Source organism: Tauraco erythrolophus, chromosome 2, assembly GCF_009769465.1.
Source record: "Tauraco erythrolophus isolate bTauEry1 chromosome 2, bTauEry1.pri, whole genome shotgun sequence".
Classification (NCBI taxonomy): domain Eukaryota; kingdom Metazoa; phylum Chordata; class Aves; order Musophagiformes; family Musophagidae; genus Tauraco; species Tauraco erythrolophus.
In genome coordinates, this window is record NC_141466.1 from 52,581,673 (window position 1) to 52,605,218 (window position 23,546).

Consider the following 23,546-nt stretch of genomic DNA (forward strand, 5'->3'; position numbering starts at 1 on the left):
TCACTGTTCCAGTAAGGGAGACAGCTACCCAGACCCAATTAAAGGTTCAGCAGGCAAACCGTATTTTCCATCAGTGCAGAATTTTCAGTCTGGAACATTTCTCTACTTCCTCCCCTGTATCACTTCATGTAAACCCACCAGTTTGCCTTACCCCTTGACTTCTCAAACAATTTTACCATCTCTTCTAAGCATCTGTAGAACATCTACCAGAATGTAATAATTACTCAAGTAGCTAGCTATCACATACTATCAAAATTTAAACAAACCACTAGTTTCTCACTGACACTTTAAATAGATTCATTGGTATCTCAGAGCAATGCATAAATCTGATGTTTTTATTCTAGCTTATATGATATAATGAAAGCTATACTCAGGTTCTGCAAAGAATAAAGTAGAAACTACTCTTAGTAGACTAAGAGTTCCCTTTGTATCTATAAAAAAAATTACGTTAGAATTACAGTTTTCCCCAACTACATCACGAGCATTCACCCTCTTTACTGAATATTCTGCTGTGACTCAAGTCATTCGGGAAGAAGCCATCTATTGCTGGCAAACTGGCACAGCTGCAAAAGTCTTCAAACGACCTAGAGAAAAATCTCTCTGCATTCCCTATTCCTTTAATGATGTAGCCGAAATTTACTTTCAAAGTCCTTAGGAAATAGTCCGCCTCCGTTTTAACAGTATCCTAAAATGGCAGGTGAGAGAAGGAGAGGGACGTATGAACAGGAGAGCAGATTAAAATGAAGTTCTAGATGAAACGAAGCATAAGCAAGACACGCATCCTCTCACAAAACACACATACAACCTCTACCTACCACTGCGCACCCACCTAACGGGTAAATCTTTCAAACACCCAATAACAGTGTATTATAAACTGGACTGACAGACAGCATCATTCAGAAATCAACATATTTCCAAGTATTCCCCAACTTCATCTTAACCCAGGGATCCCACTTTTTTTAGCCAACCCTACAGCTGAGGCCTCCATCACCTACTTTGCATACAAAAATGATATTATAGACACTCGAGTCTGTTGGTGTTCCTCCCTGCCTCAGAACACTATTAAAAGTACATTCAAATGGCTTTCCTGTTTCCTCTCATGTAGCCTGAAACTTCAGCAATATTGAGACTGTATACGGATTGTATTCCAACAGGCTCTAGGGCTTTGGTCAGGTTTTCCAAACATAGGAACTTCCTCATCCAAGAGAATCTTTCAACTTTTAACTAAGAGCCCCATTACATCAATTCAAAGCCTATCTCAACCAGAACAGTAAAAACTACATCGGCATCCTTCTCAAACACACACAGTGGCTTCCAACTTTCCCTTCAATTCTTAGCCCTACAAATAACCTACTGTTACCAGCTGAATACCAGTATCAGTTTCCCTCATCCAGTTCTCTGCAATCAGTAGAAATTAACAAAATATTACATTATTAACAAAATATTACATTATTTTGCTAAGTTTTATCCCTACAAGAGGAAAGAGAAGCAAATAACATCAGATCACTTGTATTTCAAAACATACAGCAAGACCACTAGCATCATCTTAGACTTGAGGCAGTAGTATTAACTGTCAGGTAGTTAATTAAAAAAAAAAGAGTTTGAATGTCTCAATAATATTACAGGGGATAATAACAACTGGATACTGTGGAAAGATTTTTCACTGCATTTTAAAAATATGGTATGATTAAAAAAAAGCGTAGCTAAAATCTGGGGAAAGTCTGTTTAAAAAGAAATCTTTTATCTTGCATTAAGTCAACTCTAGAAAAAGAATTGATCTCCAATCTGAAGAACAGCAAGTCCAGATGACTGAAACACTAAAACAAACAAACAAATCATTCAGGAATCAATATTTTTCCATATCACTAGCTGCAAAATGCTTCTAAAATGTTAATTAAGACTCAAAATCATAGAATCATAGAATGGTTAGGGCTGGAAGGGACCTTCAAAGGTCATCTAGTCCAACCCCCCTGCAAGGAACAGGGATATCTCCAACTAGATCAGGTTGCTCAGGGCCTCGTCCAACCTGGCCTTGAACATCTCCAGGGATGGAGCATCCACCACCTCTCTGGGCAACCTGTACCAGTGTTCTACAACTCTCATGGTAAAAAATTTTTTCCTAATATCCAACCTGAATCTACCTCCCTCTATTTTAAAACCATTACCCCTTGTCCTATCACAACAGGCCCTCCTGAACAGCCTCTCCCCATCTTTCCTGTAGGCCCCCTTGAGGTACTGGAAGACCACTATAAGGTCACCCCGGAGCCTCCTCTTCTCCAGGCTGAACAGCCCCAACTCTTTCAGCCTGTCCTCATAGGAAAGGTGCTCCAGCCCTCTTATCATCTTCGTGGCCCTCCTCTGGACCCTCTCCAACTGGTCCATGTCCTTCTTATGTTGGGGGCTCCAGAACTGGACGCAGTACTCCAGGTGAGGTCTCACAAGGGCAGAGTAGAGGGGAAGAATCACCTCTCTCGACCTGCTGGCCACGCTCCTCTTGATGCAGCCCAGGATGCGGTTGGCCTTCTGGGCCGCAAGAGCACATTGCCGGCTCATATTGAGCTTCTCGTCCACTAGTACTCCCAAGTCCTTCTCCTCAGGGCTGCTCTCGATCCATTCTCCACCCAGTCTGTATTTGTGCCTGAGATTGCCACGACCCAGATGTAGGACCTTGCATTTGGCCTGGTTGAACTTCATGAGGTTGGTACGGGCCCACCTCTTCAGCCTGTCGAGGTCCCTCTGGATGGCATCCCTCCCTTCCAGCGTGTCGACGGCACCACACAGCTTGGTGTCATCGGCGAACTTGCTGAGGGTTCACTCCATGCCACTGTCCACGTCACCGACAAAGATGTTGAAGAGGGCCGGGCCCAACACGGACCCCTGAGGGACGCCACTTGTGACCGGTCTCCACTTGGACATCGAGCCGTTGACCACTACTCTCTGAGTGCGGCCATTGAGCCAATTCCTTATCCACCGAGTGGTCCATCCATCAAACCCATGCCTCTCTAGTTTAGAGAGAAGAATGTCGTGCGGGACAGTGTCAAAAGCTTTGCACAAGTCCAGGTAGATGATATCCATTGGTCGACCCTTGTCTACCGATGCTGTCACCCCATCATAAAAGGCCACCAAGTTGGTCAGGCACGATCTGCCTTTGGTGAAGCCATGTTGGCTGTCACCCACCACCTCCTTGCTCTCCATGTGCCTTAGCATGGTTCCCAGGAGAATCTGCTCCATGACCTTGCCAGGCACAGAGGTGAGGCTGACCGGCCTGTAGTTGCCCGGGTCCTCCTTGTTCCCCTTTTTAAAAATGGGGGTTATGTTCCCTCTCTTCCAGTCATCGGGGACCTCGCCAGACCGCCACGACTTCTCGAATACAATAGCCAATGGCTTGGCAACTTCATCCGCCAGTTCCTTCAGGACCCGCGGATGGATCTCATCAGGTCCCATGGACTTGTGCACCTTCAAGTTCCTCAGATGTTCCCGAACCTGCTCTTCAAGTACAGTGGGCGGTGGTTCATCCTCACAGTCCCTGCTAGTTCTTTCCACAGCTTGGGCAGTAAGACAAGAGGCTTTATCAGTGAAAACTGAGGCGAAAAAGTCATTGAGTAACTCAGCGTTCTCTATGTCCCGGGTAACCAGAGCACCAGTATCCTTCCGGAGGGGGCCTACGTTCTCCTTGGACTTCCTTTTGTCCCCTACATACCTATAGAAGCTTTTCTTATTGCTTTTTATATCCCTTGCCAAATTTAATTCCTTCAGGGCTTCAGCCTTCCTCACTTGATCCCTGGTCACTCGTACAGCTTCTCTGTATTCCTCCCAGGCTATCTGTCTCCGCTTCCACCCTCTATAGGCTAACCTCTTCATTTTCAGTTGGTCCAGGAGCTCCTTGCTCATCCACGCGGGCTTCCTGGTCTTTTTGCCCGACTTGTTCTTCATCGGGATGCACCTCTGCTGAGCTTGGAGGAGGTGCTCCTTGAATGTGGACCAACTTTCCTGGGCCCCTCGTCCCTCCAGGGCCACCTCCCACGGCACTTTGCCCATCAGGTCCTTGAAGAGGCCGAAGTCCGCCTTCCTGAAGTCTAGGGCACAGAGCTTGCTGTATAGTTTCCTTGCTGCCCCATGGATCTTGAACTCCACCGTGTCGTGGTCACTGCAGCCAAGGCTATCCTTAAGTGTCACATCGCCCACCAGTCCCTCTCTGTTGGTGAGCACAAGGTCGAGCATGGCACCCCTCCTTGTCGGCTCCTCTATCACCTGCAGGAGGAAGTTGTCATCCACAGATTCCAGGAACCTCCTGGACTGCCTGTGCCCTGCCGTATTGTCTCTCCAACAGATGTCAGGGTGGTTGAAGTCCCCCATGAGGACCAGGGCTTGTGACCGCGAGGCTGCTTCTATCTGGCTATAAAGCGCCTCATCTGCTCTGTCCTCCTGGCCAGGTGGCCTGTAACAGACCCCTGCTGTAACATCGCCTATCTCTTCAAAGCAGGTACACAATATTATTCTTTCAGTTCAACCACTATTATATTCCCAAACTTCCTATAGGAAAGGCACACTTCAACAAAGATCAGGAAATCTGTGAAGAAAGTGCTTTTCTGTTTCCATCTACTACATTTTTTTCTCATGAAGTAACATAATACCTTATTCATACCTTGGTTATGCTAACTATCGATAAGTGTGAGAAAGAAAACTCAGTATCTCTCCCAATATAAAAAAGGAAATGTCAAAGCTTTTTCATGAGTGCTTACCCTATTCCATTGGCTTACTTCAATGAGCTGTGAAATGCAAAATGCATCTGATTCCACTTTTGTTCAATGCCACATTTCACTACTTATTTAAGCAACTTCATAAAATAGCTGTTAATAATGGGCACATATCACACTTCTTCAGTCTCCCAGTTTCAACAACAGTCAACATTTGCCAGAGGTACTGGGCTCAGACACAAGAGCATGGTCACAATACCTACGGCTGTTCCTAACAGCATCATCTCATTTGACTGGTACTTCAATGAGGAAAATAGTTAAGAGTCTTTTTAAAATAAAAAAACAAAAGCAATACATAAAAGCATTTTAAAGGCTTCGATTACTTAATTTGGTTGCATTATTACTTGAAATAAGTTGGCTGCTAAACTCAGTATCCCTTATTATTCAAACCCCATGCCGTGTGCTTTCTGTTCTATGTGTTGCTATTTAGAGTCATCAATAATCATTTAAGAATGAGATCTTGTGTTCTGCAGAAAGCTTATGGCTGATGATTCTAAATGAAGATGCATGAAGTACAAACAATAAAGCTTAATGTTCAGAAACTAGGTAAACTAAACTAAATCTAGAACACAAAGAAGCTAGAATAGAAAACATGCATATGAACTAATAAAGCTAATAACAGAAATCAGAAATCTCACAGAAATTTAAAGTGTTTGGGTAGAAGCTCAATTCTAGAAATGTCAGTAAGCTCTCTCTCCCAAAGCAGATTTTCAATTAAAACGCTTATTGCTATCAGGAATTGCTACAACACGCTAAATAGAACATAAAACTTAAATGTAGGCCTTCTTGAGAAAAGAGTAGAAAATTGTCTTCATCATACTTTCTAGAACAATAGTTGAGCTCAGAAGTTGACATAAATTGAATAAATTAAGACTGGTTAACATTAACAGTACGTTATATACATGAAACACTGGACTCAATAAGCTATCTTGTGTATCATCTTGTTCAGTTCTGTAGGGAAAAAGAGCATCCTGGTTTCAGCTAGGATAGAGTTTATCTTCTTCATAGTAGCTGGTACAGTGCTGTGTTTTGGATTTAATACACGAATAACATTGATAACACACTGATGTCTTAGTTATTGCTAAATAGTGCTTGTGCCAAACCAAGTACTTTTCAGCTTCCCATGCTCTGCTAGTGAGGAGGTGCACAAGGATCTGTGAGGGGACACAGGTGGAACAGCTGACCTCAACTGATCAAAGGGATATCCCACACCATATGACGTCATGCTCAGCATACAAAGCTGGGGGAAGAAGGAAGGGGTAGACATTTGGAGTGATGGAGTTTGTCTTCCCAAATAACTGTTACGCGTGATGGAGCCCTGCTTTCCTGGAGATGGCTGAACTTCTGCCAGCCAAGGGGAAGCAGTGAATGAATTCCTTGTTTTCCTTTGCTTGTGCACACGTTTTCTGTTTTGCTTAAACTGCCTTCATCTCAACCCACAAGTCTTCTCACTTTTACTCTTCCAATTCTACTTCCCCATCCCACCCAGGGGGAGCAAGCGAGCAGCTGTGTGGAGCTTAGCTGCTGACTGAGGTTAAACCACAACAAAAAGGTATATAAATTCTTTAAAACGTTTCTTTAAAACTATTCTTTAAGAAAAAAAAGAATGCAATCAACTCAGAAAGTCTAGAGAAAGAAACTTAGAAACTTGTTCTCGTTTTCTTTAAAGGAGATTTCAGAGAACTTTCTCAGATCCTCCTCTGAAACTAGTCAGAAAACAACTAAGACAACTTTAGAATTTCAGGCCCGATTACTGCTTTTCTCATTCTCTCCATGGATCACTGACAAGGTGAGGAAGTTATGTCCAGTAAGTCAACCAGACAGTACAAACTAATCAAAAAAACAGGCCAATACCATTTCAGTGCTCGCTCTCAGTTAAAATGCCCACAACTGTTTTCAGTTAAGAAAACAGAAAAAGCTTTTTTATCATACTTATATTCTATAATTGTCTTTAAGAGATTCACATAAAATTTGTGAAAGAAATTGAAATTTTACCACTTTTATTTCAATCCAAAAGAACAAGGAGAACCGAGCAATCAGCAATCCTGGAACTTTCTTGCTAACATAGCCACAAGGTTAAGCAGCAGGAATTCACATCTCTACAGCTGTCCAAGGATGCACAAAGCCTGATACTCACTACCTTATTCTTACACTGTATTTCCATGAAAGAATGGAATAATATTTACTAGAAGAAATAATATTTATTCCAATTGACAGCACAGATTTGCTTGTCAGAGAGAAAGAGTACTCTCTTCCCCAAGTGATGCAAGTGGATTTTCAAGCCTCATGGAAGAAAATCTTTACACCTGCCTCACCTAAGGAATGCACAGAGATCCTTAATCTCAACATCTGTGCACTTAGTGTTATATTACACAAGGAGCATTCCTACTGCTTCTGATGAGATATTTAGATAAGAATTTATAGCTCTCTGCGGGTATATCTGCATTTAACATATGACAAATAACATTATCTACAAAACTTCACCTGCAATTTTAAAGAGAGCTTGATGCTGGTGTGATGATGTTTTGAAAGACATTTACTTCCACTTTCAAGAGCAAAGATATAGATCAATAAAAAGAATGACATCTAAAATAACAGGAATATATTTGATTTGCCATGCTTTGCATTAATCAGGCAAGTACTACTTTTATTTTGCTGCTTTCCTTGACATGAATGTGAAAGTAGACTTCTAATCAAGATGACTTAAGGATATGAGACGAATGAGGTATAGGTAAAGCTACAGTAGACTTCTTGAAAAATGCCCGTGTTGATAATTCCAATTTAAAGTGCTTACACATATCTAGATGCTCAATCTTTGCACATTTAAATACATCAAAACACTTAAACAGTTTAACGTGGTTAGAAAGGACTTACTTTTATTGTAGCAGGTTGCTAGTACACCTTTATCTGCAGGACTGGTACTAATGTGCCAAATTTCACCCACTTGATGAAGGAGAACATTTTTGTTTATAATGTTATTTTCATCATCAAAATCTATGATGTGAATCTGCAAACACAATAAAAGAGAACATTAGAGTTTCAAATGTTTTCCTGTGGGTCTTAATTATACACGATGGCTGCACAGAACAATTTAATGAGATTTTAGAACCCATATCTACTTTAATTAATTGTTACACTAACAATTTAGGATATCACTGATTTCATGCAGAATATACTTTTCCATAAAAGCACAGCAATTTCCCTGTTTTGAGGAAATACCGCATTTATTCTTCTCAATTTTGAAACGTAAAGTTTGAAGGTGATTTTTTCATTTTATGGCCAATAGTAAATAAGCCACTTGTATTGCAATTCAACACTTCCTATAGCAATAAGCAGAAATAACAACATTACAATCCTTAGTCTAAAGGTCTGCACCAATTCTGTATCCAAATCATCGAATTCAAATATCCTGCAAAGAATAAAAGGGAGAGAGGGAAAGGACTCTTGAGTTTACTTCAGCAATCACATATCTGTACCAATATACAAATCTGTAACACTTTTTTCTTTATAGTGTAAAAATTCCATGTTGAACTGAAAGATGAAGAAAAATAATAATAAGTTTCAAATATACAGATAAGATTTTTAAAAGACATACAGATAGGTTTGCTTTTTGTGATTTTGATTTTTCTTTGTTGCAAGTTCTTGGTTTGGTAGTTGTGTTGTTTTTTATTTAAATAGGTCTATGTTACTCTCATTTTTCCTTCATATTTTTAGCTAGTTGTTTTTCTATAGTTGCTTCAGAAATAGAAGATTTTGAGAAAGATTCTAGCCTGGCAGAACATACACAAGTAACTTTACTCATGGGACTAATTCCACTAAGCTCAACAGTGAACAAATAAATTCTAGAAAACTCACAATTTTTAGAGAACTGCATCCTCATTAAAAATTCATTAGCAAAGTTGGGTGAACAATGAAGAGGAAAAAAAAAGTCACAAGACAGTCTATCATAATGACTAAGTCTACTGAGTTAACTACTTAATCACTGTAAAAATCTTAGCTATACAGTATTACAGAAAATTTTCTTAAAATACAGAAGCTGCTAAACAGGTCTCAACTTAGCCTAAATTGGTAATATTACACTTTTCTTTTTAAAAGGGTTGAGTTTACGTTACCTTTTCTTTCTCATTCAAACACTTTCATCAGCAACTGCCCCTTCAGATATAACAGTGGACCTTCCTCACCTATATTGTTTTTTCATTCTGTCATCCAAGGCATACAAGCACCTCCGTAGCTGATTAGCAAGTTGTCTCTTCAGACTTCATTTACTGCCCTTAACCTAGAAATTTACCCAGGAATCAGGACACTGTCCATCTACCCCAACAACTGCATATCCATTTTCCCGTCCAACTTAAGAGAGTGACAATCCTTCCTTTCAAAACTCTCCAGAGTAATATCATACTTATCTATTGATTCACTTGATTTTGGCTTTTCTGTATATCCCCTGTCTAATCTATTCCCTGTATCCCAATACACAAAGCTTTCACCCATTTCATTGTTAAAGATCAACTTAATCTCACTCCTTGTTTTTTGTTGGTGGGGTTTTTTTTAAATATGAATTGAAAGATATCATCTATTCAGCCTTTATGCTGCTCTTATCAGATAGATTTTGATGTTTCGAATAAAATTCCAACTCAAATTGTTGATAAGTCAAATGGCTACTTTACAAGCAGAGAACTAGAAGGTAAAGAATGGCAATAGAGTCACAACTGTGAAGCAAAATATTTTCAACAGATTCATGGCAAGAAGAGTAACTCCTGTTATTTTTACACAGCAAAATATTGATATTTGGCTTTAGCATAACAGAGAGAAAGGCATCTCTCAATTTACTGAATCATGTTTTTAACAGAAAAACAGTGTGAATATATGAAGATCTGTCATAGTTTAAAAAAATAAGTTATTTTAGTTTCCCATGTAAGGCACAATCAGATCTGCTAAATGCGTTTGTTTTCAGCTATCTCAAAAAAAAAAAAAAAGCAATCTTCCATTGCAATCACTAGAGGCTTCTTTGGAAGCTCAATCCAAGTCCCTGAAGGTGAACCACAAGTCTAAATCTCATTTACTACAGTCAAACACATTCTCTACTCACTCTACCCAGGTTAAGAGGGTCACTCAGCACAGAAGCTACGGGTGTGCTCTCTACCCCATTTGAAGCCCTTTGAAGGCACAGATAACCAATTTATCCTCTGCTGTTAGGCTTCTGCCTCAGCTGATGTCATGGATGGCAGGAAACTCCTGGAATGCACACTTAACCGATCAAAAGTCCAGACTGAGACTTTCAGGAAATATGAAATTTCATTCTTAGGCAAGGGAATCATTTTTTGAGTTGAAAAGCGACATCTTTCACAGCTGTGCCCAACACAACACAGACTATCACAAGAAGTTGATCAGCTTTACAGAAAGAACTGCAAAAGTTCCCCCCATGTTTTTCTGCTAAGGATCTTTTTAACCATGTTAATTTGAATACATGATAAACTGTATTTATCATATAGAATAGTGACTTTGCTAAACACTAAGGACAAAAGAGTTTTCGTAGAAAACATACTAGTACCAAATACTGCACACCAGTGTGATGCCATGAAGACAAATGTTTGCTGAAAGAAATACTCACCTATAACTGTCTGACAGAACCGGACAAACTTAAGTTCTGCAAGGTGTTATCCTTCAGTTCTTGAATCATGATCTAACTTTTCCTGAAGGAGTGTAGAAATGAGCTTTACCACGGATTAGTTAGTGCAGCATACGAACACCACAGACGAGCACACAGAAATCAGTAAGTGTAGGTAAGCCAAGTCCACACAGAGAATTTCTCAACATGACTATAGTGTAACAGTTAACGATACGTGTAATCATAACTCTTGTGGAACATGATCCTTGTGGAAAACACCTCTTAGAAGTGACTGGTTCTATCACCAGTAACTAAAAAAATGAGTTACTAATCTGCTCTAATCACACTGGGAAAAATTCCCACTGAACGCAAGTCTGAGTATTGAGAAAATAGTAGTGAGATTTGAATGAGAACAAATAACTATTCAGTTCTCCTCAGAATCTGTAGGAATCACTAATTGCTAAAGAAATTACTAAGGAACGGAGACTAAAACTAATTTCAACACAAAATATCTCTTTTTCTTCAATTATGCAATCCCTATAACTGGTTTTCTTTCATCAGGCACTCATGGGCAGCAGAGACTAGAGAATTGTTTTAGTTTGGCCAATGCCTTGCTTTGTGCCCATATAATGACATGCATTAAGGCAAACCATGAAAATATGTACTTTGGAGACAGAAAATAACTTAGAGAGTTCTGAGAATGAGAGAGACGAGAAAAGAATAAGTGACATATACTTCCTTCGCACGTTTACAAAGCATACACCAAATGTGTCATACTAACAGTATAAAAAGACACAGTTTAGCAACAATGAAAGTACTGAGGACAAGAGTTCTGAAACTACACTGTGTAGAACACAGTGCAAAGAGAAACTCCTTCAGCAATTTCCAGCAAGTTCGGAGGACCAAATGCCAAGTACTACACATTGCTAATACCACAAATATTGACAGAATATAAAAACTTACAAACATTTTCCTTTGTTTTGAAATATCAGTGTTAACAGGAAAATATTTTCTCCAGATCTCCTATGAATGCCTAAATTGCATCATACAGCAATAAACCTCAATGAGGCACAAGTTCCCATGCCAGCTGTACAACTGCTGCTCTGATACTTGCACTAAACCCATCAATGACCAGAAGGGAAGAAATATTCTGCACATGACAGCACTGTGTAAGAAACTTCTCACTGTGCAATACTTCGTCAAGTACTAGAGGCTGCAAGCCAGCTCGTAAGTTAGGTTAGGTAACTAAAAAAGTTTTTAAGCAAATCTGGAGAACCTAGTGCTGAATTAAGCAATAATGACTTGAGGCCTAGGGCACTTCTTGGGGATTAGCAACTAGCTGAGAGGAGCTGATGGCCTGAGGCACAGCTAAAGGCCAATAACCCCCAAACATTTGTTAATACCCTGGGAAGCGTCCTGCATTTCTATTATTAATGTTATTCATTAGAAAAAGAAAAGCATAGCCAATAACATTGAAATATGTGTAAATATTTCTAAAATATGTAGTATATGCCTAATCAACTTACCTAAATCAGAACATTTAAATTATTAAGATCTGCCGGATATCAACTGGTAAGTGAGAATCATTCTCCAACTACAATTTTGTATCAGAATTTAATTAGTTGAACCAAGAAGTCAAAGAACCACATAGAAATCACAGTAGAAAACCAGATTATAACAAAATGTCTGAAGAACATTTGAAACAGCACAATCAAAAATATAATTGTGTGTATTTATTTTTAACTAAGTTTGTCTGCCAGTTCTTTTGTTACAGATCTCACAGTTATTACCCGAAATGTAAAGAAACTAAATGCTCCAATCCCCTTATGCCTTTAAATATTTTTTTCTTGAGCCTCATCCAGTATTATCCTTGAGTAACAAACTCACCAACTCACTGAGAATTGACAGCTCACATCTCCCAGAGCTATTGTTGCAAGTTCATTTCGTGCAGTCCATTACAGACCAGTTTCAGAAGAGCCAGTGACTATAAACATTCTAGGGGCTTCTGTGGTGGGTGTTAGCCTCGCCAACAGCCAGACTCCCACCCAGACACTTGTTTCCCCCAAGCAGGACAGGGGGAGAAAATAGGAAGCACAGAAATGAGAAAGCTCATGGGTCAAGATAAAGAGAGGGAGATTGTTTACCAATGATTGTTGCAGGCAAAACAGACGTGACTTGGGCAAATAAATTAATTTGTTGCCAATCAAAATAAAAATGTGATTGCTAATTTGAGCAGTGGGAAAGAAAAAGATAAACCTTAAAACAGCACCTTCTCTCCCTGCTTTTCCAGGCTTAACTTCACTCCAGACTCCTCTAAGCCTCTTCAAGTAGAGAAGGGAGGGATAGGGCAGTGGTGGTTATGGTCAGTACATAGTGTTTTCTGTGACTCTCTTTCAATCTCACACTTTTCCTCTGCTGCAGCATGGCATCTTCATGGGCCACAGCTCCTTCAGGAACATCCACCTGCTCCAGTGCAGGTGCTCCACAGGCTGCAGTGGATACCTGCTCCACCATGGAGCACCTTCTGTTCCTCTGACGTTGGTCTTACCTCTGTCATTTCCAACACGGTGTCTTAGTCTTTGTTCCATCCTTTTCTTTCCATCCAGCGTTTTCTCCCTTTTCTTAAATGTTTTCATAGAGGTGCCACCATGCTGACTGGCTCAGCTGTGTCCTGCTGCAGGTTCACTGGAACCAGCCAAGTTTGGCACAGGCAACCCCTGGCCTCTTCCCACAGAGGCCACCATTGCAGCTCCCCTGCTACCAAAGCCTTGCCAGCTGCACTCAGTACAGCTTTCTAATTCCTCTGGCCTCAAGAACTTCTTTCAATATGAAGGCATTTAAAGTCACAAAAATTTAAATTGCTGTACAATTAGAGGTATTGTACAGAAGAACTCTACAATTCTTAACTGCAGAAGAAACAGTCCAATAGAAATTAAGCTACAGATGTCACTCAAATTTTAGTTTAAATTGTTGTTAAACTTATGATCAGAAAGGGCATAGCAGATTGCCAATAACTAATAATGAAAAATCTAGATTATGAAGCTTCACATAGACAGAACTGTGCCTCTAATGGAACTCCTGGCACATGCAATCAAGGATTAAAAATGTCTGTTTTACTTTGCACCTCTACTGTAGTTTAAAGATCGCTCCAGAGAATCTATAGATTTAAGTTCACAAAAATACGGCAGTTCCTTTACTAAACCAATCTGATTTAGTCATGCAATTTAGAAGAGTAATTTAATCTTCAGAAAATACACACAGCTTTCACTCGCCTACATTTCTTACCAATATCTTTACGTTCTTCTCACAGAAGCCAACTTGACTATCAATGTTCAAATTCAACAGAGAGGAGAGACAAGGAGGAATGATATTGGATCTATATTCTTTTAAAAAGAGGGAAAAAAAATACGACTGACATTTGACAGAAAAATTACCTGATTATCATATCTAAGAGACTGTGTTCCAACCAAAAATCTTATTGCATCCGTTTCTGCTGTCTGAGGTGTTAAAGCTCGTGCCTATGGAAGAAGAAAGCCATTAGAAAAGTCTAATTAATACAACCCACTCATTTCAGCAAAAAATCTTGATGCTTACGTATCAGTTATTGTTTTAAGCATTATATTCTTACGATCTGCAGACTTTTCAATTCTTTATGTCTATTTCGGTTAACACATTTTTGAGCAGTTTCTCACATTTGTGAGGTGCATGGGAACATACAGGTGTTAAATACATTATCCAGCCTCCATTATCACAGTGAATATTACAGCAGTTCTTCCAAAGCAATTCTCCTTTATTGACTGAAAAAAAAAAAATCCATAGAACAGTGGACAATTCTTAAATACGTTAGCTACAGTATCCAAGAAATAGACTGTTCTAGCAGAAGGTTTCAAATCATTCAGACTGAAGATGCCTGCATAAAAATGAATTTTTCCTCACCATTAACCACCACATTTAGAAGACAGTTAAAAAATAAACCCCTTCTCTTCTACTCCGGGCCACTAGACAGAAGAATTGTCCGAATGATAGGAGAAATAATTTGTTATTTACCTATGAAAATTCTGTCATAATCATGTTATTTTGTTGTATTAATGAGAATGCTAGGCTCTCTGCCTTGCTTCAACTTGCACCAACCACAGCCTTGGAAGAAGCAAAACAAAACAGTTAAGGATCACGGGAGACATTGAGAAAAAGCATAGCTTGATCTAAAAGCACAATTGCTAGTTTGCACTAGCCATCAGCAGAGATTCTCTTAGCTAATTTTGAGTAAATGGGAGGTAAACTGACACTCAAAGGCACTTTTACGAACCACAAGTAAACTGTGAGGAATATCCACTACTTTCCCATGCAAAAGATATCCTAATCATATTGTTCAATATTGTTTTTTTGTCAAAACAGAAAGAACAAACCTTTGCAATTCATATCTATTTGGTATAAAATTGTTCAGATCTCTTCAGACTAAAGCCTGTATTGCAAGCAAATACTTCAGAAGGATTCAGGGAACTGTTGAACAGTTGTTTTTACTGCCATCCCATTGTGCAGCTAGCTAATGATTATACTCTGTATTCAGGAACATTTAGCTTCAACATAGTCCTGTTTGAAACTTGTTTTTAAATTCATATCAGAAAGATGGCTAGAAGCTTGGAAGAGAATATTTGAAACGCACAATATCACAATACATAAATTTAGAACAATTTAATTCTAGAAGAGCAACTTGAAGAGATTTGATTTTTCTTCAATAAGGCAAAGCAATCCAAGCCCTTGACTGGCAGTACAGTTAAGAACCAGCTCATTTTTCAGAATAAGCTCTGAACTCCTACAGAGCAGATACTTATCTTGCATCTGAAATATGCGATTTAGACAATGTAATATTTTGTTTAAGACTGAGAACAAAAAGTTAAAAAATGCAATGAGCTTAGTAAGTATAGGTTAGTAGCGCTAACATCTATATAGAAAAAAGCACTAGAGAACACGATTCAGTGAGTAACTTGTGTTCAAAACATACTCAAATGCAGATCAGAGATCAGTGTGAATCCATACCTATTTGTTTGTACTCTCCTATTTATACAGCACTTACCTACAACAAGCCTAGACAGCATTTCTGATTGACAGAAACAACTAAAGTTCACCAAGCTTTTATTTTGTCTTGAACAGAATTTACATTTGCAGATCTTAGGCTCCTTTTCATCTCAGATCTGGTTTCAGTTATTTTGAAAAAAAACCCCAAAACACTAGAAATAAGCCAACAGCTATGTATCTCTTTCAATCAAGCAAGCTTCTGTTGTTTCTATAAGTCAAATTGAAGAAGTGACCTACAGGATCTTCAATAAAATAAAGAAATACAGGGGCTTTTCAACTCCTCTAAAGCCTTTCAAGTAGGTCTTACCATGCTGCTTTCAAAAATGCATCAGGTTAGACACAAAGTGCTCAAAATAAAATTATGTCAATACATAGTAACATACATGTCATCAGCTTCTCTATCTCTTCTTTAAAATATTTTAAAATTACTTCCCATTTTGCAGGGCAGAGGGGGGGCAGAATCAAAGGCCTAAGAAAAATATTTAAACACATTTCACAACAAGAAACACATTATTGTTTATTCCCTGTCATAAAAGCCTATGACATCCATAGAACATAAGGCTCAAACTCATCAAGCATTCATAAATCAGGAAAACCTGATTCATAATATAAATAACAGTACAATGGACTTTCAGTTGTCTCCTGCACAGATATGTCTAATTTTATCTATTTTGAGTTACTTTTAGAGAAACAGAAGCTATCATCAACAGATGATGAAGACACTGAGTAACCAAGGAGGGCCACAAAGATGATTCGAGGGCTGGAGCACCTCTGCTATGAAGACAGGCCAAGAAAGTTGGGGCTGTTCAGCCTGGAGAAGAGAAGGCTCCGGGGTGATCTTATAGCAGACTTCCAGTACCTAGAGGAGGCCAGCAGGAAAGCTGGAGAGGGACTTTTTACAAGGGTATGTAGTGATAAGACAAGGGGCAATGGCTTTAAACTGAAAGAGAGTAGATTTATATTAGAGATAAGGAAGAAATTTTTCACTCTGAGGGTGGTGAGGCACTGGAACAGGTTGCCCAGAGAAGTTGTGGCTGCCCTATCCCTGGAAGTGTTCAAGGCCAGGTTAGATGAGGCTTTGAGCAACCTGGTGTAATGGAAGGTGCCCCTGTCCATAGCAGGGGGTTTGGAACTAGATGATCTTTGAGGTCCCTTCCAACGCAAACCATTCTATGAACAACATAACTGAATTGGAGTGCCATCAAGATCAAGAAGAATGCCTTAAGTTTGCCATCTTGTACTGAAACCTGTCAGAGAAGGTTGTAAATAACATCTTTCACAAAAGCATCCTGCCTCATGACTGTAGCTACTAGATAGAAAATAAACAAAAACATAGTGTAATTAATATCAATCTAAACCAATAGAGCTTATTATTTTTTTCAAAGTCAGTATCCACAGAACACTAAACAGCATATAGCCCCAAAGTTTACTACCTAAGATATTAAAGTATTATTTACTAAGAAAATTGTTGTGATTCATAGAAAATACTCAGTACACATATCTGAGAGATGTGAACAGTGAGAAAACAAGTTGTCTTTACCCACTGTCACAGCAAAGCCTCACCTAACTGATGCTCCTAGGCAATGCAACAACATACGTTATTAGATCATTTCAGCTTTAAAGAAGGTCTAAGACTAGGAAATAATTACTAGCAAGCAAAGATTAAAACATCATGAACCACAAATAACCTTTTGGTTACATGTCCAAATTTCATATTCACCAACAGCACTATGAGGACGTGTGCATGGTTTAAAGCAAGTAGTTTTATAAAACAGGGCTGATATGGAGGCAACTTGATTGTGATTGATGCTCTAACCAAATATTTTAACAGTCTAGAAGGAAGTTTATAAATATGCAGTCAAAATTCCACTCAGCTAACTAACATAAAGAAAATCCTGCCTTTGGAAAGCAAACCGCAAAGACTTCCCAATGCCATACAAGCCTGTCAAGAAATCTGAACAACCAGCCTTCCTCAGAGGTTTTTCGAAGTCTACATATTTATTCTGCACAACAGTCTGGAGTTGCCCCAGATCTCATTTATTCCACTAAATTAGAGGCTGCACACAAGCACAACACAGAAAAACCAAAGGGATGCAACAATTATCAATTCATTCCTGTGTTTTCGAGGGAGGGGATATGCTGAGTAACTGTTGCAGAGATGCAGGAAACAGCATCCCCACGCTCCAAAGGCATTCCAGACAAGGACTCTGCATATTATAGGGCTAGACACTCCTACTCACACTGAATCTTTCGAGGTGACAAAATCAATTTGGAGAAAAGTTAAGGCTGAAGCAGACAGGAGAGGAAAAAAAAATATCTTAGGATTCCAGTGTAAGGAATATTGTGTGTACTCAAATACTTAAATACATTCAATGTTTTAGTGACAAATACCAGGTTCTACGTCTTCTGCATGACTATTTTTTTTTTTATAAAAAAAGTATGGTAGTATGCTATAGTACAGTTAAAACCCAAATACTCTTTCTTCTAAACTTCCCACAACAAGGTATGAATTCATACTTAAACAGAAACACAAAACTGAATAGCCTATAGCAATGGTCACATTGAAGTTCAGTACAGATCAGGAAGACAGAATCTACTCAAGTAAACATAACAAACTGGCATTTTCATTTACTGCATCCTGAAGCTTTATAGAACCACAAATTACATATGTAGAGAAGAATAACCATATGCATGCAAAAAATAAAAATTAAAAAAGGGTTTACAATGCATCATCTATTCCCAAGATAGTACAGCTGCCATGCTTTTACTAGTAGAACCACAAATTCTGCATGAACTCTGAACATGCTATACTTCTACCACAGCAGAGAAAGAAAGCAAAACAAATTCCATAGTGAAGACTATCACTACATTGGAGGAACAGAGATCAAAAAGAGAGGGGTGGGGGTGGTAAAGAGTCACTTAAAGCTGAGTGTAGAAAGTTTCACTGGAAAAGAAAACAAAAACTTAAAATTATTTATTAGTTTTACACATGACCAAAATCCTGTATTAGCATTACCCACTGGATATGGAACATCTCAGATTTAAGATTTCACACCACCTCCTCATATGCAAATATATAAGTAATGAATGATACAGAAAACTTTTTATCCTGCTACTGTTCCTACCATGGAAACTGCAACTAGTAAGCAAACACTGCCTACCCCATTATGAGAAGACAAGTCCTCCCTTTACTATGTGCACTGAGGGATTAATTAGAGGTATGGAAACATGACTGTGCACTGCTGCACAGGTGTCCACACTCAGACTGCATTGCTTTTTTGGTTAGACATTCTCAGCTTAAGTTTCTTTCACTGACCTGAAACATAAGGGTATTTATTTTTGCCTCGGAGTTGCATCTTTGCAGTCAGACTACCTTAACTGCTTCAGCAGCAGCAGTTACTGACCTTTCCCAATTTGCTATCATTCTAACTCCACCATTAAAGTGAAACATGGAGCGCTCTTATTTCACTAGAAAAAAGAAACAAGAACAAACAAACAAAAAAATAAATCAGTGGATTATTTTAAACTAGTTAAAGGGATGGTATAGAAAAGATAGACTCTTCTTTGAGGTGCACAGCAACATGATGAGAGGCAGTGAACACGTTGCAACATGGGAAAATTCAGAGCAGACATTAAGAAAAAAAAATCACAATGAGAGTAGTCAAACACTGGAGCAGGATGCTCACGTATGTTGTGGAATTGATCAATCTTGAAAATACTCAAAACTCAGTTGGACAAGGCCCCTAAACCACCTCATCTATCAAATCTACTTTGAGAAGGGTGTTGGAATAGAGGATCTCCAAAGGTCCCTTCAAACCTACATTAGCTTGTGATCCTATGAAACTCTTGCAAAGTAAACTGACCTTGTCACGCAATTTGCACAATTATTGTCATCAGCAGAGCTGTACATATTGTCGTGACAGGTCCTTCTGCAGGAGCTGAAATAACAGATTTCCATCCAAATCTTCGACACAGTCAGTTACGCACTCACTGGATGAATACCCTACTTCTACAGTGCATCTGTTTGAATATAGTGCTTTGAGCAGAAACATGGTGCTGATGCAGCCTTGATGTTGCTTACTTCAGAGAGGTGATTCCACTACTGAAAGCTTACTCTCCCTTCAGGCTCTTAGTTGCCACAGAATTAAGTAATTTGCTAATCCACAACAGAAAAGCGAGTACCAGATCCTAGAATACGAGAGATTCCAATATCTGTCAAGTCTACAAAACTGGCAATAAATAGACTCACACTAGGCTGCATTGCCCTCATCAAAGACAAAGGTGTAGGCACAACTCCCTGACCAGATGTAGAAAGGATATTCATCTGGGAAGAGAAAAAGGAATATAACGCGAGTTTAAAAAAATTAGAAAGGGCTGAATATTGACATCAATAAAGAATTACTGAAGAGTGTGAAAGAGTTCACATGAAGGCTCCAGTGACTTATTCCAATATATTTTCAGGAGATCAAACTTATAACAATATGAAGAAAGTCTTGCTACATCCATCTGAAGACCACATTAATATTGCTTATTTGTGGGCAAATGAAAATGAAAGGAATAAGCATATCACCTATCATGAACTGGCTATCAGTTGGTAAAAACACTTGTGAAAACGATTTTCAGAAGAAAGGATTGAAAGTTTGGAACCAGTCATGCATCTTTGTGAATCAGATTTTGCTGAGCACACTGTGGGCAAGGGACAGTGATCCTGTTAATATGCAGTAGGCCATCAAATTGCCTGATGAAGATATAGCAAAACATGCTTGAGAGGGAAATCAAAAAGCTGAGATATTAATGGAAAAGAATTCAAACTGTTTCCTAGAGCAAGCTTGAACTTACAGCGAAAGCCATTCGGCCTAAGGCTAGGGAAATCCAATCCCAACAAGAACATTTAATATCAATCTTAAGGAAGAGAATAAGGCAAATGAGGAAAAAAAAATGTTGTCCTAAACTGTGGGGAAAAAGTTTAAATTCTACATTAACATTACATAGTATCCTCAAAGTGTAGGCAAAGGAAAAAAACCAAACAAACACCACCAAACATATCCTGACTCACAGGAGGCTGGTAGGATGCCCCCAGAAGTTCACAAGTTAGGTAACCAACTATGTAGTCTGGCTTCCATGAGACAAGAAAGAAAAAATAACAAGGAACATGACCAAACTTTTTACTCAGTGATGGGGAAACAGGTGCAGGTACACATCAGGGACAAGTTAATAAAAAGAAAAAAAAAAACCAAACCCACAAAAACAAACAAACAAAAAAAAAAAAACCACAAACTGTAAAGAAGCAAAGGCAGGCTGGATCAAACTCGTACCCAAAAAAAAAAAAACACATCCTAATGTACTCATCAGGAGAAACCAAATCCCTCAAAGTTACTCCTGTCAGGCACACATGCTTAACATATCCTACTGCGTACATAGTAATTATGGTCAAAAGAATAACAGGCTGACACTGAATTAAAGACACAGCTCTGATACACATAAGCCAGCTGCTCCGCTCCCTTGGCTTAGAAACAGGTCCTGAAATGCATCACATGGAAAGGAAAAGGACAAAGACTTAACTGCAAAAACAGACATTTATTTATGCAATGCAAAGGGCACGCAAAAATCTAGAATACAAGCGTGACAAACAGAAATATAAAGATAAGGCAGAAGAAAGAGCAATCATTGTGCCAGAATGCAGGAAAGACTAACTGGAGACTGGGCATCGTGTCCATGTCTACATCAAGCTCAGTGTGATGTTGGGCAAAGTTCACCTTCTCCCTTACCCTGACAATTTAGATCATCTGCAGAATAATCAAAGCCTCTGTGAGAATGAAACAGGACCGAGCCTGCAGAGAGAAAGGCCCTCGACAACAGTAAGAAATAAATGATCCAGAGGAACACAATGACAAACCTCAAAAGGATATAGAAGGTTAGTTTAAAGTAAGTGCGTTATGGAACTGTAATGCACTGAATCTCTATACTCTGTTTGTAAGTTCTCCTGAAACTTACCCTTCTCTACATCTTTTGAAATACCAGCCAAACACACAAAATTGCATTTTAATTAGGCAGTTACTATTTAGAGCATTAATAGGCAAAGAAAAAAAGAACCAGTACGTCTCCAATACCTATTTTCTCTTGCTGATGCATTGCATTGGTTTGGTATCAGCAAACAAGAAAACATACACTGAGCCCAACATCTGAATATTTGTATTACATTTAATATGATCAAATGAATTTCTGCAACCCGTGTATCATTTGAAATGCATACAATCAATCTGTACTAACAAGCAGTGAACTTGCAGTACAAAATGTAAAGGACAGCATTTGGCTTGCAGTCCCCAAGTCTGAATTTAAAGTTATTTGACCATCTGCTTATACTGAAAGCCAGAAGTAGTATACTGCTACTTGGAGCGGGGTAAGGAAGAGAAGGGGGAAAGAGCTGGCTTTGCTGATGCCTCATTCTGGAGACAAAACACAAGCTTCCCCCTCTTCCCCCGCTAGAGAAGCCCCAGGCTGCTAATGTCATTGCTAATGTCATGAATATTATTTTTGCCTTCTGGCATATTTTTAATTTTCAAGTAGGTACACTTTGATTTTTACTTAGGAAGGACAGCCCTGTTTCTCCCACCACAGTAGGAGACCCTCCATCATTGACTGTAATAAGCTGCAGTGACTCTATCAGTGAAGAGGCTGGCAGCACACATGTTCAGGTGACCTTCAGGGCTCTCAAACAGCTGCTTTCTCCAAATCTTTCACAGCACAAGAATTCCCACCACTGATGTATTTAGTGCACTGACCGTATTCCAAAGATTGACAGATTCTGCAAGCCCTCACAGCAACAAAAGCAACCCTTACACAAAGCCTTGCATAGCACAATCATCCTTAGAAATCCCATTCATTTATCATGAACCATAATGGCAAAAATCATCTTTTAATAGTTCCTTCAAGCTCACATAAATACATCTTTATATTGTCTGTATCATACTCAATATCAGCAAGATCCTGCTAATTGCTTGAGGGTTCTAAAAGAAATAGTTTCCACCTGATCTACTTCATGCATTATAAAGATCTTCGGGGGATTAGTTAAGGGAGTTTTGCCACTTATCTACTTCCCCCCCACCCCCCCACTAAAACTTTAAACCTAACATTATGTTAGATTGAAGTTCCACAAGAAGTCCTCCCAACTGAAATGCTACCCTCAAGAAAAGAGAGGGAGGCAGATAGGAAAACAAGTGAGAGAACAGATACTCAGCCTGGATTAAAATATACAGGATGGGCACTCATGAGGCAAATAATCTTAGAAAAGAAAGAGGTCTGAGACAAAACCCAGGAATTTCACTAAGACATTATCATGCAATTTTCAAAATAAATCCTCCAAAGACATCTCTAAAGCTGTATCAAAATTATTATCTACATTCAGCTTAGGGCATTCTCTCTCATCCCACAACAGACCAGAAAAGCTCTCCCAGGGAAGAGGACACCACTGCCAATAAGAGCTATAGGCTGCACACCTGCTCCACTCCCAGACTGGGAACACAGCTGAGCCTGAAAGGCAGCACAGGTTTCCCTGGGTACTGCACAAGTGACACACATCTTCCTAAAATGCCTCCCTTTCCATCCACTTCCAATAAATCTCCACTTGCCTTCTACTCCATCAGAGGTAGGTCAACTGAGCTGTTCTTACACATCCTGATATTGTACATATACACACATGGTATGAGACCTGTGACCAATCTACTTCCATTGGTGTTTTCAACTGCTTTAAGAGTCCTATTCCAAGAAGTCACATTTGGCTTTGGGGAAATTTTCACCTCACTCTTGTAAACAGTCAACAAAGTCCTAAAAATCAATAGTCTCTGTTTAGATTCACAAAACCTGTTAACCACTAACTATCGATATAATATGAGTCAAATCCTGCTCATTCAAGAAGCACAAAAGGACCACAACACAGCACACAAATTCTGACAAAGCATTAATGCACGTTTTTAACCCCGCTTCAGCCAGGCCCCATCTCAGGGTGCAGATGGAGCTGCCCTTGTGTAGGTCACCCAGCAGGCTTTCTACTGTCCTTCGCTCCTGCTCGTTATGCTTCTCCCTTGTAAGTTACTTTTGACATATAACAT

General features: G+C 39.2%; 1 protein-coding gene across 2 annotated transcripts in view; it reads right to left on the reverse strand.

Moving 5' to 3' along the window:
• EIPR1 (EARP complex and GARP complex interacting protein 1) overlaps positions 1 to 23,546 on the reverse strand; it is a 94,674-nt gene that overhangs the window by 66,518 nt on the left and 4,610 nt on the right. For both annotated transcript variants that reach the window (XM_086631379.1, XM_086631380.1), the window contains exons 2-3: positions 13,797 to 13,880; positions 7,632 to 7,764 (exon numbers count right to left, since the gene is read on the reverse strand). In XM_086631379.1, the coding sequence (XP_086487505.1) occupies positions 7,632 to 7,764; positions 13,797 to 13,880 (217 nt within the window). The remainder of the gene's footprint in view (positions 1 to 7,631; positions 7,765 to 13,796; positions 13,881 to 23,546) is intronic.